This window comes from Phyllostomus discolor, chromosome 8 (assembly GCF_004126475.2).
Source record: "Phyllostomus discolor isolate MPI-MPIP mPhyDis1 chromosome 8, mPhyDis1.pri.v3, whole genome shotgun sequence".
In the NCBI taxonomy this organism is placed as follows: Eukaryota; Metazoa; Chordata; class Mammalia; order Chiroptera; family Phyllostomidae; genus Phyllostomus; species Phyllostomus discolor.
In genome coordinates this window covers 105,520,865-105,538,892 of record NC_040910.2, presented here as the reverse complement: position 1 = coordinate 105,538,892, position 18,028 = coordinate 105,520,865, and the positions used below count along the sequence as shown (strand labels likewise).

Here is an 18,028-nt window from a genome sequence, read left to right as displayed (position 1 = left end):
ATAATGAAGCTTAATCAATTTTTTATGATTAGAGTTCTCCACATGCTATACACAAATTATAAAGATATGCTCTGTTTTCTTTTAAAAACTCTGTATGTAAAACCTTCACATTTAAGTGTTTTAAACCCACCTGGAATTAATTTTTATATATATTATGAGGCAGAGTGCAAGATGTGCTAATTTGGGTACACAATTATATAACTGATTCAGCAGCATTTATTTAGAAGATCTCTCAGTGGCTGATTTTGGAAACTTTGTCAAAAGTCCATCGACTACACATACGTGAGCAGGTTTCTAGACTGTATTCTTTTTCGTCGCTCTCTTTGCCGACATCATGCTGCTCCGATTGCACTACAATTGTAGTAACTTGTACAGATTTACACTCCCACCGTCAGTGAGTGAGGGCGCCCCACACACAGTCCAATGCACGTGGTGTCAAACTTGGGTTTCCTTCAATCTGATAGGCGGAAAAATGAAATATCTCAAGGTAGTTTAAATGTACATTTCCTTTTTATTTATTTATTTATTTATTAAGATTTTATTTATTTATTTTTAGAGAGGGAAGGGAGGGAGAAAGAGAGAGAAACATCATCGTGCGGTTGCTGGGGGGCATGGCCTGCAACCCAGGCATGTACCCTGACTGGGAATCGAACCTGCGACATTTTGGTTCATAGCCCGCACTCAATCCACTGAGCTATGCCAGCCAGGGCTTGTACATTTCCTTTTATTATGAGCAACATTGAGCATCTAAGACACTTTTTTCAAAATGTCTTTTATGTTTTCCTTCTGGTCACTGTCTGCGGTGTAACTGCAAATATTCTTTCCCAGGTTGTCCTTTGTCTTCCGATTTTGTACGTTGTATTTTTTTACCCAGGCACATGTTCATTGATGTAGTCAAATTTATGGGTTTTTATATTTTCTTAATTTTGAGACATATTGAAAAGGCCTTCTGAGTGCAAATTTATAAAAGATTCTCCTACGGTTTTTTAGCAATTTATGATTTCATTCTTTTTAAGATTTGATTTATTTATTTATTAGAGAGGGGAGGGAGGGAGAAAGAGAGAGAAACATCAATGTGCAGTTGCTGGGGGTTATGACCTACAACCCAGGCATGTGCCCTGACTTGGGATTGAACCTGCGACACTTTGGATCACAGCCCGAGCTCAATCCACTGAGCTACGCCAGCCAGGTGATTTCATTCTTCACATTGGAATCTTTGATCAATCTGTAGTTCGTCCTGCTGAATAGTATCATCCGACAGGGCCTGCCCTGCCTCTCTGCCCCATGTGCTACAGAACTGTCTCCAAACTACACAGGATAGCCTGTCTTTCCCCCACTGATTTTAAATGTCACATTTATCTAGGTGGGAGTCTATTTCTAGACTGCTTATTCTATCCCAAAAAGTCACTTTTTGAGAGGACTTCAACGAATTTATTGGGGTCTAAGTTACATTAACGTAGAGAGAATTGACAGTTTTATAATGACAAATACAGCATTTCAGGTCAAGAATATGTCTTTCCTTTTATTCTAGCCTTAGCATTTTCTTCGTGTCAATCCTGTACCTTTCAAACTAAATGTATTCCTGCATATTTCATACCTGTTGGTGCTATTGTAAATTATGCTTTTTCCTTACATCATGTGGCGTGCAGAACAATGGGCTCCCAAAGCTGTTCATGTGCTAATCCCAGAACCTTTGACTATGTCAGGCTACATGGCAGGGGGGAAGTCAGGTTGTTCATCGGCTGACCTTTAAACAGGAAGATGATCCTAGTGGCATGAGTAGGCCCAACAGAATCGTAAGAGCCCTTACACGTGGAAGACAGAAGCGGAAGAGTCAGCATCAGAGTGATGCACGTGAGAAACTGCCGACTGGCCGTGGCAGGCTTTGAACACGGAAGGGGCCACGGGCCAAGGAATGGGGGCAGCCCCTGGAAGAGGCAAGAAAATGATTCTTTCCTAGAGCCTCCCTAAAACATCAGGAACTAATAACTTTCTTAAGAAAAGGCTAAGTAACTATTCCTGAGAAAGAACACATATACAACACCAAATGTAAACCAACACCATCACAATTTCTCAGCTAATGCAATACCGCAAGCCAACACTGGGCACTAGAAATGTTATCAAATGTGGGCTTTGGAAAAAACAAAAGGCAACCAGCCTCTTCTTCAAGAAATGTCTTGTCAGCAATCAAACCCCGCCTGGAAAGGCTAAACCAGAAATTTAGCAAATTCCCTCTAAAAAGAGCTTCATTTAAGACTGACGTTTTAATCCATACTCAATAAAAAATAGAGAAAACAACTAGGCAGAACAGCAAGGAAGAAAACAAAGAAAAGCAAATGGTGAGAACAAAATAAAATATCGGTTTCTAAGTTCACACCAGTGATTAGCAGGTATTCATAGTTTCCCTTCTCTGGAAAGGAGAGGAAAAAGAAATGGACTCACGCCTGGCCACACCCAATGCCAGGTGCAGAGGTCAACGAGGACTTAATGAACCCAATATACTCACACCCACTTAATGATCGGCGCTGCTAGGACTGTGCAGCAGTTCCTTTGAAGGCATCGTGTGAAGCTCTGAGTCCAATGACAAGTAGCAGTTGCGACGGGTAATAACTCCGTGCGCAGCCTGCGCGCACATTTTTACGAGACGGGTAACTCTTCTCGGGCAAGTCAAGGGCAGACTAATGAGCTGTTCCTACGGGACTCGATCCAAACACGAGAGAGGAAAACATCCTGGCCGCTCTGACACCACCAAGAGGAAAGGCTATATAAGCCCTTCGAAAGGAGAAAGCCGCCAAAGGCTCGGGGTGCGGACTCACTGGCAGCAGCTCGGGCTTTGCATCCAGGGGAACCACAGGCTCTGAAGTAAACCAAAGCTGGGCCCGCGCTATGGATTCCAAGGACTGTCCAACCACTATTTCTTCTTCGACGTCATGCCAAAGCTGCTCCAGGATTACCAATTTGGGGGTCACTTCTTCGGACACCAGCTGCCAGCGTGGCGATCTTGAGGCCAGCAGCTGCCAAGCAACTGGCCATGTTCTGAGAACTCTCCCGCCCCGGGGCCGCCAACCTACCCCCGGCTTTGGTCCCATGCCCACCTGCTTCATGAACAGCTTCAGCGCCTGCGCCTCGGGGGATGACTGGGGCTGGTACGGTGAGGGCATCAACAGTAAGGAGAAGGAGACCATGCAGATCTTGAACAGCCGCCTTGCTAACTACCTTGAAAAGGTGCGAACGCTGGAACGCGAGAACGCTGAGCTGGAGTGTAAAATCCAGGAGGAGTGTAACAAAGCGCTCACTGTCGTATGTCCTGATTACCTGTCCTACTACGCGACCATCGAAGAGCTCCAGCAGAAGGTAAGATTCTCGGCAACCCGGACGGTCAAGTTTTGCATTGACGTTCTCCCAGCAACAGTCATTTGCTAAACTTTGATATGTTTATTTCCTTTTGTACTGAAAAATATTTTGTAGAATCAGAAAATGTTTTGAATGAAATTGTCATCTTGACGCGATGTTCGGAGTTATATTCGTGGTGTTTGGTTTTCCAGAGAAATATGCTCTGCTGTTACTTTAACCAGATGACTCGGGACCAAAATGTGTTAACAACATATTGATGCCATTTCTTTAACCAAAAGAATACAGGAATCCGAGAAAATGAGTTTTGTTTTAATAAGTTTCTAACTAGTTTAATTCTCATCCATGTTTTCAACCTTCACCACTTTTTCCATCTGATGCTCGTTTTACCACTTCCCAATTGTTCAAACAGCTTTTTCCCACACCGAAGCTGACTTTCCAATCAGAGTGACATGCTGCCGCTACATGTGCTGGACTTACCGTATTTTGCCATCTATAATGTGCACCACGTTTTAGAACTGAGTCCCGTGGATGATTTGCATTATACACGTGGATTAGTACTGCCTATGTATAATGTGCCTCCTCATTTTTCCCTCAAAAATTTGGACAAAAAAAAGTGCGTGTTACAGGTGACAAAGTACGGCATTTTGTTCATTAGTTTAACAAATATTTGCTGAGCACAACAACGAGGCACCGGACACTATTCTAGGCTCCGGGAACACACTGGGGAACTGAAACGTCCCTGCCCACCTGGTGTTCGCATTCTAGCAGATCGTGGTGTGTGATGCAAATTTAAGATAGGCTTTATAGTTTCATGGTCAAACATCTACTCAAGCTTTTATTGAAATAATTTTTGCTTAACTTTTAGGAAAATAACAAAGGTCCTTATCTTCCAAAGTTGCCCAAACTTCCCAAGGATAGGTATGAATTTCCTGGTTGACTGGAATACACGCCATCCCCTTGGTTTGTAAGGAAGGGACCTTGGTGTGTGTCTCATTTGTGTGTACAACTTCTTAATTCTAGATCTTGTGCACCAAGGCTGAGAATTCCAGACTGGTCTCACAAATTGACAACACCAAACTGGCTGCTGATGACTTGAGAGCCAAGTAAGCCCGCCCAGCCCCATCTGTCATTCACGACAGAGTCCGCCCCGCATTGGACACTAAATTCCCAATAAGATTATCCACACGGCTGCTCGCCCTCCTGCCCATCCCATGATGGCGCTAGCCTAGAAGAGACCTTCAAATCCAATACACTACTGAGTTTAATAACCACTGACATGTTGTATGCATGGTCCTATGGTCTCTAACATATAAACCCATCTGATTACCTAAGAGTTTAGTAACACAGGTAAGGCACATACACTGTGACCCCATTTAAGGTGAGAAAACTGTGGCTCAACGGGGTTCAGTTCCTTATGCAAGGGCGTACAGCCAGTGCAAACCAGAGCCCCAACTCAGATGCAAAGTCTCTTAAGTCCCAACCCGATGCTCTTTCCACTTTCACTACCTCACCTCAAGGGGCAGGGCAAGGAGGATCACCTCCCTCATCTGAAAGAACAGCAATGTAGCATCACTCTGGCAAACAAACGTAGGAATAATAATCAAGTGGTGATCTTTATCAACTGATTTCAGCTTTAAAGAAAATAAGACACACACAAGAAATACGGTAAAGGAGAGGCCCAGAGGAAAATGCAGAAGGAAGTTCTGTGTGGCTTGATGTTCACCACCTGCATGTTGACGTCTTTCACTTCATGCCCCGTTTTGAAAGGTACGAAGCGGAGGTGTCCCTGCGCCAGCTGGTGGAGGCGGATGCCAACAGCCTGCGGAGGCTCCTGAACGCGCTGACCCTGAGCGAAGCTGACCTGGAGGCGAGAGGCCAATCTCTGCAGGAGGAGCTTCTTTGCCTCAAAAACAACCACGAAGAGGTTAGAGAAAGCCCCACCTAAGCCTCCAAAAACAACACGGATTCCTTTGACTTGAATTCGACAAAGGGTGTCGCCTCTAAATAATCTTCTGGTTTTTAGCCCTGATAATACCTGCGTTAGTACGACTGGTTCAATGTGTCTCAAATCAATTGCCTGTAACACACTATCTAAAGCCTCTGCTGTCCTCTCCTACCTTTCCAGAAGAAGGAAGCAACCCAAATTTATTGTCCTCATAGATTTCTCACCTTTTTTAAAGAAAAAGATTTTATTTATTCATTTTTAGAGAGGGGAAGAGACAGAGGAAGAGAGGGAGAGAAACATCAATATATGGTTGTCTTTTGTATGGCCCCCACCCGGGACCTGGCCTGCAACCCAGGCACGTGCCCTGACTGGAAATCGAACCGGCGACCCTTTGGTTTGCAGGCCGGCCCTCAATCCCCTGAGCCACACCAGCCAGGGGGGCTTCCCATCTTTCTGTCGGCATCCCTAGACAGATTCCTGCCCCTGCGGGTGTAAATTGATATTGGCATAAGCCTATATCAGCACTGGAAGCTATGGTCTCTCATAAATTCCACCTCTGTGCTGCTTCACCCGCTCACCATCCCTGGAAATTATCTAAATTCTTTAAATCCCTGCTCTTGCTAGTCACTTCCTCTTAATGCTGCACATATTTGGACACATAGTCGTACCTGAAATAGCTTTAAGTCACTTTATAGCATCTCAAATGCAGCTATGAATCATGTGTTCCTTTATTGTGGGCTATATTCCGGATGCAATTAAGCTAAATTATTGCTGTTAGAAACAAGAACGAGGAAGTCATCTATTCACCAGGGGACTTCACACCCTCTTTCCGTCCACAGGAAATCAACTCCTTACAGAGCCAGCTGGGGGACAGACTGCACGTCGAAGTGACCACTGCCCCTTCTGTGGACCTCAACCGGGTTCTGCAAGAAATGAGGTGTCAGTATGAGTCTGTCATGGAGGCAAACCGCAGAGACGTGGAACAATGGTTCAACCTGCAGGTAGGGAGCGGGGAGAGTCGAAACCAGTGAGTTGGCCTTGCACTTCCAGGGGCCTTTTCATCCAAGCAATGATGTCCTTCACGCTCTCCACGGCCCTTGACTGTGTTTCAGATGGAGGAGCTGAACCAGCAGGTGGTGTCCAGCTCTCAGCAGCAGCAGAGCTGCCAGAAGGAGATCATCGAGCTGAGACGCGCTGTGAACACTCTGGAGGTTGAACGGCAGGCCCAGCACCGCATGGTAGGCGGCCACTGACCGAGCCCAGCACAATGGTGGTGGCGACGGCCCCTGACACTAGCGGGCTGTGATGTTTCCCAAACTGTGTCCCTCAGAGCAACAGTCCCTCTGTTTGTTAAAGGGTCTATGGCCAAAACAGGACTTGGTGGTCACATAAGCCTGGGAGATGCTGGATGAAACAAGGGTTGAACAGGGGGCCTTCTTGGGGGCATTGGGTAAGCTGGCACAGGTACCCTGCCTCTCCCAGAAGGGAGTGTATGGTATTCGGCACTCTGAAACTTATTTGAGTGTGGACCCCTTTTTGAAAGAGTATCTCATGGCCGCAATGATCCATGAGTACACTTTGGGAAACACCAGAAGAGAATTTTATGTAATGCAAAGCATTTTTACAAATTATTGAATTTATAAAATAATCTTCTGAGGGGGGTGGCACAATTATGAAGCCAATTTTACAGAGGAGCCTCGGGAGGCGAAGTGATTTTCCCAGGCCAGATCGTCTCACCTGTCTTGTAGGTCCCAGGGCATGCCGTCCCAAAGGAAATGAAAGTCCGAGCCAGAATTCAGGTTCCAAAGTTAGAACTGATTGCACTTCTCTGAAGTAAAAAACAGTTCAATGCTCTAGTATGAAGGGGATTAGGGAGACCTTGCCCCGAGGCTGGCTTTATCACGAGCTAATCACGTGTCCGGGGACAGCTCATTTAAGCTCCCCAGCCTCAGCGTTCTCATCTATAAAAAGCGGGATAATCATGCAAATAATAGGTTATGCCAAAACCTAAAATCCCATTATCCATAAAACTTACAGAATGATAGAGCAGGAAGGAACTTGCATCACCCGAGTTTCGGCTCATAGTTTGCACATGAAAGAGCGGATGTGATGAGGGGACTGCTTATGGCTAAATGCTGCTCACTTCCTTTTTGAGGTACAAACACTCCCCGGGCCCCACGGTAATGGGTTTTTAATTCCTAGGTGTGAGATAAGCTGGAATATTTTTTTTTCTTTCTTAGGTAGGAAAGTGTGGTAGAAGATTATCCAGTGATTAAGAAACAGGAAGATACGTGGCACTTGGATAAAGGGAAGCAAGCTTAGTATAGCTGATAATTGTGTTTTTGGATGTATTTGCTTCAGAGATAATAAGAGGGCTTGGAGATTCGTTGGTACCTGGTACAAAGGAACCACTGTTGAAATGGTACAGATCACAGGGGACCTGGGCTTAAAGGAGTCATCATGATAAACCCTGCTTTCCTCCTGCCTGGCAGAGGGACTCCCAGGAATGCATGCTGGCAGAGACAGAGGCCCGCTACACGGCCCTGCTGACCCAGATCCAGGGTCTGATCGATCACCTGGAGGCTCAGCTGGCGGAGATCCGAGCGGCCCTGGCGCGGCAGAACCAAGAGTACGAGGTTCTGCTGGACATCAGGGCGCAGCTGGAGAGCGAGATTGCCACATACCGCGGCCTCCTGGAGAGCTCAGACTGCAAGTACGTTGAGTAAAAACATTTTCAGGGAAGAGACACTCACACACACGTAGGCACCACCCCTGGCAACCGGGCAGCAGGTGCTTTGACCTCCCCAGTGACGGGGAGCCTGGGACCCAGGGGACCACACACTCTCTCAGGCTGTGCCACTTGGAGATCTGCAGTTAGCACCCAGTCTAGCTTAGCTCAGGTGTTTTGAGGAGTCCATGTGCCCAGTTAGCTCCTTGTAGATTTTTCAGCCTCTTAAGAGTTTTAAAAATTATTAGGGGAAAATAAATGGTTTCTTTAAAGACAAGCATTCTTGGTGACGCACAGGTTTCCCCCGCTGAGGTGGATGTCTGCACTCGGTGGACTCGAACAGGACGGCCCTGCTCTCCTGGGAGGCACCTGCTCAGGCCAAAACACCCGACTCTGCCCAGCCGCCTTTTTTCTCGATGCCAAAACCATCACGTACACATGTGTGTTTCAGCATATTTTTCCTAGAAGTTTTTAAATAATAAGAAGCATACCAACCCATAAGAAACTGACCAGAACATGGGCTCTTTGAAGCAACTCAGTCCGAACTAACGCTCCAAAGGCAAACAGTTACGGTTGTTAACAAGACACCCCTCCCCCAGAATAATCCGTGACATACGTTCATCGAATTCTTGTAACTGGCGTGTTGGCGCTGTGCTAGCACAGTGTTGACCAGCGCTACCACCTGCAGGAGCTGCCATATAGTGAAGGGCCTTGAGTCGGAGAAGAAAGGTGACACTTTCTGAGGAGTTCTTACTGCTTCTGACTCCAGTTCTCTAAAGATGGCCTATTTACAAACACCCGCAGACAGCTCTTGGGAACGCCCTGATGACGCTTTGAGAACTCTTCTGCAGGAGCGGTTCAGGCCCCCTGTAGTCCTGCGATTAACCCTCTGATAGGAAAAGTGTCTGATTAGCTTCTTTCCCCGGGTAATAAGCCCCTCAATGTGTCCCTTCTCACTGTCCACCCTGTGAGTTTAGTTCCCTTTATATCCACTCTGCGGATGAAAAACTAGAGTCAGGAACCGTCTAAGGGCACCAGCAGGTAGCTGGCCGAGCTGGACCCGTCCCGGTCTTGACCCCTGGCACGACGCTCCCCTGTGAACAGGGCCGCGGTGCTCCCCGGAATGGGAGCCCGCACAGTCCGATACTTCTACACCTGGGATGCTGCTTTCCCGTGGATCTGGTCTGGTTCTTTTTCTCCTTCTAACAACAGTACCAAGTGAGGCAATAAGTGTTTGTTTGGAACGACACCTGTTGAAAAATTAACCACCACCATTTTTGCCTTCCCTCAATCACAGGTAAAATTCTGTTTGCTTCTAGGCTCCCCTGTAACCCGTGTGCCACCGAATGTGAGCCTCCCGTTTGCACGGCCATGGAATGCGCGGCCCCAGCGCACACAGCACCCTCAGCTCCCCGCGGGACACCCGAGCCCTGCGGTGCCTGCAGAGCCCTGACCCACCTCCTGGGTAAAATCTGCACCGTCACCAAGGAGATCAAGGATGGCAAAGTCATCTCTTCTTACGAGCACGTGCAGCCTTGCTTCATCATCAGAGCTGCCCAAGCCTAACCCCCCAGGGTGACAGAAACGGCCCTCACTCATGAAATAGGCCGACGCTTGTTCCTGCCAAAAAGGCTTAAGGGTTCCCCAGCCCCTGCAGGTACTTAGTTTCTTTCTACTACGGTGAGTAGCCATCGACAGAATAGCTTTCATTCTGCTCCTTCCCCAAGTCTCCGCTGCCAGGCTGACGCCAACCGACGTCCTCTGGAAGCACAGCTCACACTCGCCTGAGGAGCGAGCACTGAGCTGTTAGTGCCCAAGAAGCTGACCTACATTGCTGCCCACAAGTGGTGGGCAGGTCTCCCTTCTGTTTGCTCAGGTCGTACCGACTGGCGTTCCTCACCGGAGCCAGTCAGACGAGTTCTGAGGTTGCTTTTGGCTGTGGCACAGGAAGGTGAAAAGCTACCACCTTCCCTCCTTAACTCCTTCTGTGGATATAGAAAGCAGCTTATATGGGAACAGCATGAAGAGAGAAGAAGATCTTTATTTTAGTATTTAGTTTGAGTAGATTGTCCTGAATCTGAATCCTGGGGAACGCTGCTGTCTTAATTATTGTTTACCCATACGTACATAGTTTATCGTTCACAAGATATTTTTAAAGATATCTGTGCTATCCAAAACTTCGGGAACCATAAGGCTCTCCAAATACTTTCATTGAAAATCAGGAACAATGGTGGGGAGTGAATCTCCAGCATGTTGAAGAAATAGCATGGGCCCTCTCATGAAACGTGTGCTATGCCTCCTTCTACCCTTTAGGGAATGGGGTTTGGTTCTGATTGTTTTACAAGGGACAGGTAGCTGGAACTCTCTAGACATAACCCTGCTCCTCTATCTCCCTGTGATGAGTGACTGTGAAAAATAACTTAGATGCCTGCTTCAGTCTATCTACTGGAGGTAAATGGACTTAACATTCACAAACTTCGCAAGAAACTAATCATGAATAATTGCTATTTGCAAGCCCGAGGCAGTCCTGGAGCAAGAAGGCATCATTTACACCCAGCCGTGCTCAGAGCTTCTTACAGTAGGTCATGGATCATGTACGTCATTTCCTACACAAATTGTTTGACATTTCCAGAGGTTTTAGTAAATAGTTCCACCAAATGAAACACAGAATGTGGGACCAAAAAAGCCTGAAGTCCTAAACTTCCCACTTCCTAACTGCAGCCCTAGACAAAACTCTTAGCCTTCCCCTAATTTAATTTCCTGGCTTGTTAAATGTGAAGATCAAACAAAATGGTTTAGGTAATGCTGCTTTGTATTCTGAAAAGCACTACATCATTGTCATTTTGATATAAGCTTTGTTTTTAGCCACAGACCTAGACCTAAGGTTGCCATGATGATCTCAAGTTAAAATTCTTTCTCCGTGAATTTCGTTATCCAGTCATGATTTGGGAGTTTTAATAGTGTTTGTCTTTGGGGTGGGGGGGGGGGGGGCAAAGAACAGGTCAAGCTCCCACACTGCTACTCCATAAAGCATTTTTAAAGTCTTGGGATACGTATCAGGTATCAGTTGCTGACTGACGCCCACATCAAAGACAAAAGCATGAAGTCACAGCTCAGCAATCCACTTCCTGCAGACAAGTAGCAACTTAGACTGCGCAAGTGGAATGCAGAACACCCAGAGCGATCTCTTTTCCACCGGTAATTTCTGTCTCCTCCGAACGCCCAGGCCTCCCCCGCCCCACCCCACCCCCGGAGCGCTTAACCGCATACTCTCTCAGACTGTGGGAGGACATGTGGAAAGAGCATGGGGCTTGCACCCAGAAACCCGAGTCTCAACCCAGCCTGTGTGTGCGTGTGACCTTGAAGACAAGGGATGCAACTCGAGCCCTGCCTCCTGCATGGCTGGAAGGATTAAATGGGATTGTGACGGTGCAGGGTTTTGTAAGCTGTAAAGTGGTCTGCAGAAGGGAGTTTATTCCCCAGGTTAAAAGCCAGGCAGGTGTCACTTCCTCCCAGGCCATCTCCCTTGGGGCTGGCTCAGGGTGGTCCCCGGTGGACCCCACACATACCATCAGTGCAGCCTGGGAAACCAGCGGCTGAGAGGTCGGAGCTGCTCAGTCTGCGCTGAGTTTTGATTCCAACAAGATTCAGGGCGTAGGAACCTCGCTGGACTCAGACTGACCTGTGGCGGATGCAGCAATGCCCTGTCAATCTGTCCCAGAAATAGGACATCTTCCTCCCACTCGGCAAAGAATCCCTCATGCCTTCCATGATAAAAATAAATTACCGACTGCACAGTCAAGAGGGCGTTCGGACACCCGGGCGTCCAGATTCTGTGAGTGCCCTCTCTATACCAGGACATGTGGAACCATCTGCTGGACCTTATATCTGACTGGTCGGGCCTTTTATTTATTTATTTTATGTGTTTCCTGGTTTTAGAAAGAGAGGAAGAGAGAGAAACATCTATCTGTCACCTCCCATAGGTGCTCTGACCGGGGATAGAACCCACAACCTAGGAGGTCACGTGGCATGACCAGGAAGCAAACCCCCAACCTTTTGATGGCTGCAACCGAACCACCCCAGCCAGGGCAAATGGTCAAACCTTTCACAGGTAGTGAGGAGTCTGAATTTTTACCCAGAAGCTAAATCAGTGTCCTATACAGCCACAGGAGGGAGTTAAAGGGGTTTTTTTTGTTGCATTTTGTTTTTTTCACAGTTCAGCATTCAGCATAGTTCAGCAGCTGGAAAAGGGGCTGATGAAGAAGGGGAGGGCGGAGTCAATGCAAGTACAATTTTAGCACAGCTCAAAAGACAGCCATGAACCAGGAAACAGCACAGTCTCTGGAGCCTGAGTTCAAATCCTACCACCGCTTCTTCACTGTGGTTATGGAGTCTTTCTGTTTACAGCTTTCCCCATCTGTGACACGGGGGTATCGGTGATACCCACCATCCGATCACTGTGAGAATCAAACGAACTAAAAAGCGGGTAAAGCACTTACAGGAGCATCTGGCAAACAGCATATATTCGACATATGTTAGTTATTTTGATCAATGTTGCCATTATTAATATAAACGTAGCACCAGTGCGAGCCTCTTTGGGAGACAGTGCGATAAAGGTCAATAATGCCATTACTGCTACCACTGCGCCACCAGCACTACTACTACTACTACTAATGTTGGTTGCAGTGTATAGTAGTAATAGTCATAATAATAATAATAATAAAATGCTGGCTGCAGCATGCCAGGCAGTTCCCACGCGCCAGGCCCTGCACGGAGCGCTCACACGCACAGCCTCTCGCCCCCCGCGCGGCCCCACAAGGCAGCTCTCTTACTCCCGTCTCCACCAGATGGACATGAGTCTCAGACAGAGCGGCAGCCTTCCGAGAGCTAGAAAGCGACAGAGCCAGGGTTCCACCCCAGATCTCTCTGACCCTTGAACTCAGACACTTAACCACGGAACCAAATTGCAGACACGAGGAGTCTGTGAGTCCCAGTCCCGGGAGGCGGCTGGGACGCCGGGTTCCTTTCCCCGGGTCTGTGAAGTCCCGGTGAGACAGTCACGCAAAGCTCTGACTCCGTGCTCCTGGATGGCCTTTTGTTCGCTAGAGCCAGCCGCGGAAGCAGGAGGGACATCAGAGCCCATTTGCATGTCTAAACAGGGAACGTGTTCTCTCCACATTGTGTCCTTTTCACGTTGACTCCACCTTAATACGAGGTCTGGTTTATACCCCTCGGGAGACAGAGTGACCACGCTTCTCTCTTTCCCTTTGCCTCCCCACCCCATGAGCTGCCCCACACACCCCTGTACGTGGCCCACAGCCTCTCCATCCTCACCCTCATTCCACTAGTCCACTATTTCCTGCTTAGGAGAGGCTGCCCGAAGAATTTTCCTCAAGAGTCTGGCCGGTTGTAACCCCTTACATTACTTCCCGCCAGATCTCTCCAGCTGACCCAGAAACCAGCCCCACTCAAACCCCCCAGGAGCATGTAAAATTCAGATTCTTGAGCCCAGTCCCAGCCCCCCTGCATCACCCCCTGGGAATCCAAACTGTAACAACATCCTCAGCTGAAGTGTGTGCGCTGAGTTAAAAGCCACTGCTTTCTCATTGACAAGGGCCGTGTTTAAAGATCTGGAAAGCTTGCTGCCTTTCTGAGGTTCACGTAGGTTCTGACATCAGCTGGAGAGGTGAGCACGCACAGCCAGTCCCTCCCCTGCCTGTCCGCTCACCTGTTTATAAAGTGGTCAGTCGATAAGTTAATTAGCGTTGCTAATTCATTTAATCCTTACGGCACTGCCGTGAAGTAGCTATTATTAATATTACCATTAAAAAGACAAGGAAACCAACAGAGAAGTTAAATGACTTGCCCAATGCCACACAAAACCAAGACTGGATTTTAAGGCTGTGATTGCCTCAGCAAGGTCAAAAAGGCGCTTGAGACATTATATAATCGGTCTCCAAAAATAGAAGCAGTATGTTCATCCACGGGCACAACGCTGTGCACCAGGAGTCCAGAATCTATTCATCTGGTGTCACAGACTGTGTACCCTTGATTAGCAGCACTTTCTCTCCCCCTCTCCCAAGCCCCGGGCAACCACCGCTCTGCTTTTGTTTCTATGCGATTGTCTGTTTTTAGAAATCTCGTATAAGTGGAATCGCGCAATACTGGCTTTCTGTCACTGGCTTTCTGTCACCGGCTTATTTCACTTAGCATGATGTCCTCAAGGTTCGTCCGTGTTGTCACATATGGCAAGATTTCCTTCTTTTTTTAATCCTAAATAGTATTCCATTGCTTGTGTGTATCGAGGTCACATTCTCTTTTATCCATTCATCCACCAGTGGACACTAAGGTCACTTCTGTCTCTTGGCTATGGTGAGTAGTGCCACGCTGAATATGGGAGAGCTAACATATTTTTGAAAATTAGAACGGTGCTTCGGGGGCATCTAATAGCCTTTTTTGGGTAAGAGTAGGTGAAACTGGAGCCAAGGGAGAAAGGTGACTGGTCCGTGACTGCAGTCAATGAGAGAACCCAGTCCCGTCTTCCCCTCCTCACTCCCCGGCATGTCTGTGGCGGATGGAGGCGGACTTGGTCTGATGGAAACAGCCCTGGACCACAAGGCAGTGCCCTTGGGCTCTAGTTCTCAGCAGCATCATTTGACTTCGCAGTTTAAACTGTAAATGCTCACTGGGGGTCTTTGGATCTATCATCTTTAGATTCTTTTACACCCCCCAACGTTATTTCCCTTATTATATGTAGTCTTCTGCATCTGTAAACAGGAAGTGACATGAGAAGTAACATCCTCCAAATGACATAAGAAATAACATCCTCTCTCTCTTTGGTGTCTTTTAAAGAACTCTAAGTTCTTTAGGAGCTAACGACTTTATGTCATTACTAATTCCTACAGTTTCCACTTATTGAACAAGGGAGAAAAGTATCTTACTCATTGCCTGAGTAGGTTGATCTGAATTGTGTCCCTTTTGATTTAAAATAAAAGTTTGATAATAAAAATCATTCTAAAAGCATCCATGCTTTCCAAATGAGATGGAGGGAGCACGACTAAAATTCAGGAGAGAAGGAAAGTGCCCCGGAAGAGAAGGGAACAGTGCCACCCGTGCCAGAAAGCATTTGCAGGCTGAGGCCACCGGCACCCATGACACCGTGACACGGGTCAGTCTCTGCGCATGCGAGTCTGGAAGGCGTGGTCTCAACGCTGCCAGCCAGTGTCTTCTGCAGGGAGTGACCCCTTTGCCCATGTGTCCAACTGGAAACACCCGGTCAGTGTGTTTGCAGATGATGCACAAGCTTTGTGGGGGCAACCCAAGTCCCCAGTTCGAATGGGAACGACCCTATTTGAAAACACTGGAAAGGTTTATTTCATTGAACTATCATCTCGAGTTGAGCATTGTATTTGGGCAGTCTCTTTAGGCGATGTTTTTGAGCCATAGGCCACCCCTCACAGACACATAAGAAAATATGCAATATGCCAATGTTTCTAAATATTCCAGTGAAGATATCACCAGTAGCAAAGTTTCTAAACACGTTTACTTGAGCCTTCGCTCCTCTCTTCCTTCCCTTCCTGCTCCCCCACCCTCCCTTAATCTCAATCTCTTTCCTCCTCCTTTGTCTGGAGCACAATAATCAAGGCAAATGTATCGGTGTTACCTGGAGAAAAGATCTGAGGTTAAAGATCTCTTCCTATTTCCTAGAAAGACAGCAGGTCTGGGGCTCCCTTCCTTCTCTGTGTCTCTTTTGTTCTCTAGAGAACAAACCACGAAAAAGAGAAAAGCCTTCCTACTGAGCCAGGAGCGAAAGTCCCTGGTAGTACATCTCCTTGTGGTGGTCCAGAGGGTCCGACAGGTACTTGATAGTCACCGCGGAGAAAACTGTACTTACCGACTTGATATCTGTGGCCAATGGAAAAGCAACTTAACTCTCCCAACCCAGAAGACCTGGAGGGAGACCATGCTTTGGGCTGAGTTTCTCCAAATCACTATAGCTGGTTATAGAGAACCGCCCATCCCCGACTTGTGTGCAAGAATAGAAAGGTCTTCTCTCTGCACCTCAGTGGGGAAAAATAAGTGCCTGTCAGCTCATTTCCCACTGACCCATCAGAAAAAAAAAACTGCGCCTCCCTTCACTGCCACTCTTCAAGAAACCGCCCCCCCTCCCACCCCTAACCCCGACGCAAGTTTTGCGGGTGCAGGGAGAAGTCTCACAGTGGAAAGCAAGTGAAAATTACAACTCATTTATGAGAACTCTGGAACCTGAGGCGGAGAAGGAGGCTAGGATGAAAATTCAGAACAAGTGGCCTCTACTAAGGCATGAGACTCAGCCAGCAGAGAACACTGGCCATCTCAGGTCAAGAAGCAACATCACGTGCTGATTAAGAACATACGCTGGAGCCCTGGCTGGTGTAGCTCAGTGGATTGAGCGCGGGCTGCAAACCAAAGCATCACAGGTTTGATTCCCAGTCAGGGCACATGCCTGGGTTGCAGGCCATGGCCCCCAGCAACCACACATTGATGTTTCTCTCTCTCTCTTTCTCCCTCCCTTCCCTCTCTAAAAATAAAAAAATAAAATAAAAATAAAAGAACATATGCTGGAAACTAGACCAGCTGGGTCTGGTTCCCGGCCCTGCCACCTCTTGGTGGGAGTTCTTGGGCAAGTTAATTAACCTCCCTATCTCCACTTCCTCATCTTTAAAATGGGGCTATTAATAGCATCTACTTCATAAGGTCGAGATGATGACATTACTGAAAGCACGCAAAGCTCTTAGAGCATGCCCAGCACCCAGTAGCACTGCAAGTGCGATTTCACTGTGCTGCTTTGAGAGGTTTACATTCCACTGGCAAAACAGTCACGCTCGAGCTAGCAAAGCATTTCCTGGGGGCGAGACAAGGGCACGGTCACGCAAAGCCATCCTGATAACTAATGAGAGCACTAGATTAAGGATGAAATCACTTTTTATTTTATTACTTTTTAAAATAAAAATTGCATGTACTTAAGGTATTTTTGATATACATATACGTAGGGAAATGATTATCACATGCAGGTCCAACTTCTGTTTTTCAGAATGCTCTGGAAGTCAGTTGGAAAAGATTTCCCCATAACAGACCAACCTCCACACTCTTTGGCAGCCAACAGGATGAGGACGGCCGAGGAGGAGGAGTGAGAACAATTTGAACCTGGCCCTTTAAACAGGATCACTTTAGTGAAGAATGAAAATGACAGGGCCGTTCGGATAGGACTGGTGGCCCTTCTCCTAGATCAGTGCCCGTTGCCCCGTCTCGTCTCTCGCGGCCCCAGCGTTCCCTGGAGTCAGGCGGCGGGCTCGGCAGGGGAAGCGGCGAGAAGCCTCCCACAGCACTCCCGGAGTTAACGTGCAGCCAGCACGTAACTAAGGCGGTGAGACATGTGCAGAACCCACACACAGTACCCCCTGGGGTCAGCAGGCAAAAGAGGAATGTTTCTGCTCTTCAATGAAAAACCAATGGACTACTGTGCCCCAGACACTGTGCTGTGCGCTTTACGTGACTTATTTAACTCAGCCCTCGCGACAGCCCCGTGGTGCTACTGGCTTGGCCAAAAAGTCCATGTGTTTTTATCTGTAAAATAAAAGACACATTTTCATTTTCACCAATAACTCTATTTGGATATTTTCCATATGTCAGCTATCTCCTGCTATTGGCTCTCGTGGGTAGGGACCAGGGGTGCTGTTAAATATCTTCCAGTGCATGAGACAGCCCCACAGCAAAGAATTATTTGGCCAAAATGTCAACAGTACGAGAAACTTCGCAAACCGCTTTTGACATGTTTGATCAGTCACAGCACCTTCTCCATACACTGCACACATCTTTTCTGTGTTTCAGTTGTGTTTTTACCTTTCTTGAAACAATAAAGCGTAATACGCTGAAAATGGTGCATATTTTCTTCCATCTTCAATACTAAAATGGCTGCACAAAAATTCACCGATTTTGATGTTTTTTTAAGTGCACGCTGA

At 47.3% G+C, this 18,028-nt stretch overlaps 1 protein-coding gene across 1 annotated transcript; it reads left to right on the top strand.

Annotated features, from left to right (window-relative positions):
* Positions 1 to 2,341: 2,341 nt before the first annotated feature.
* KRT39 (keratin 39) lies at positions 2,342 to 11,966 on the top strand. The gene is made up of 7 exons (XM_028521438.2): positions 2,342 to 3,354; positions 4,375 to 4,457; positions 5,122 to 5,278; positions 6,139 to 6,300; positions 6,412 to 6,537; positions 7,792 to 8,012; positions 9,347 to 11,966. The coding sequence occupies exons 1-7, from the start codon at positions 2,887 to 2,889 to the stop codon at positions 9,591 to 9,593; spliced, it is 1,464 nt and encodes a 487-aa protein (XP_028377239.1). The 5' UTR covers positions 2,342 to 2,886; the 3' UTR covers positions 9,594 to 11,966.
* Positions 11,967 to 18,028: the final 6,062 nt, after the last annotated feature.

What these genes read in the sequence shown, in the direction of transcription:
- KRT39 (XM_028521438.2), top strand. Translation starts at nt 2,887, where the DNA reads ATGGATTCCAAGGACTGTCCAACCACTATTTCTTCTTCGACGTCATGC. An exon ending in GCTGATGACTTGAGAGCCAA is followed by an intron (nt 4,458 to 5,121) that starts GTAAGCCCGCCC and finishes CCGTTTTGAAAG; the next exon opens with GTACGAAGCGGAGGTGTCCC. An exon ending in AACAATGGTTCAACCTGCAG is followed by an intron (nt 6,301 to 6,411) that starts GTAGGGAGCGGG and finishes ACTGTGTTTCAG; the next exon opens with ATGGAGGAGCTGAACCAGCA.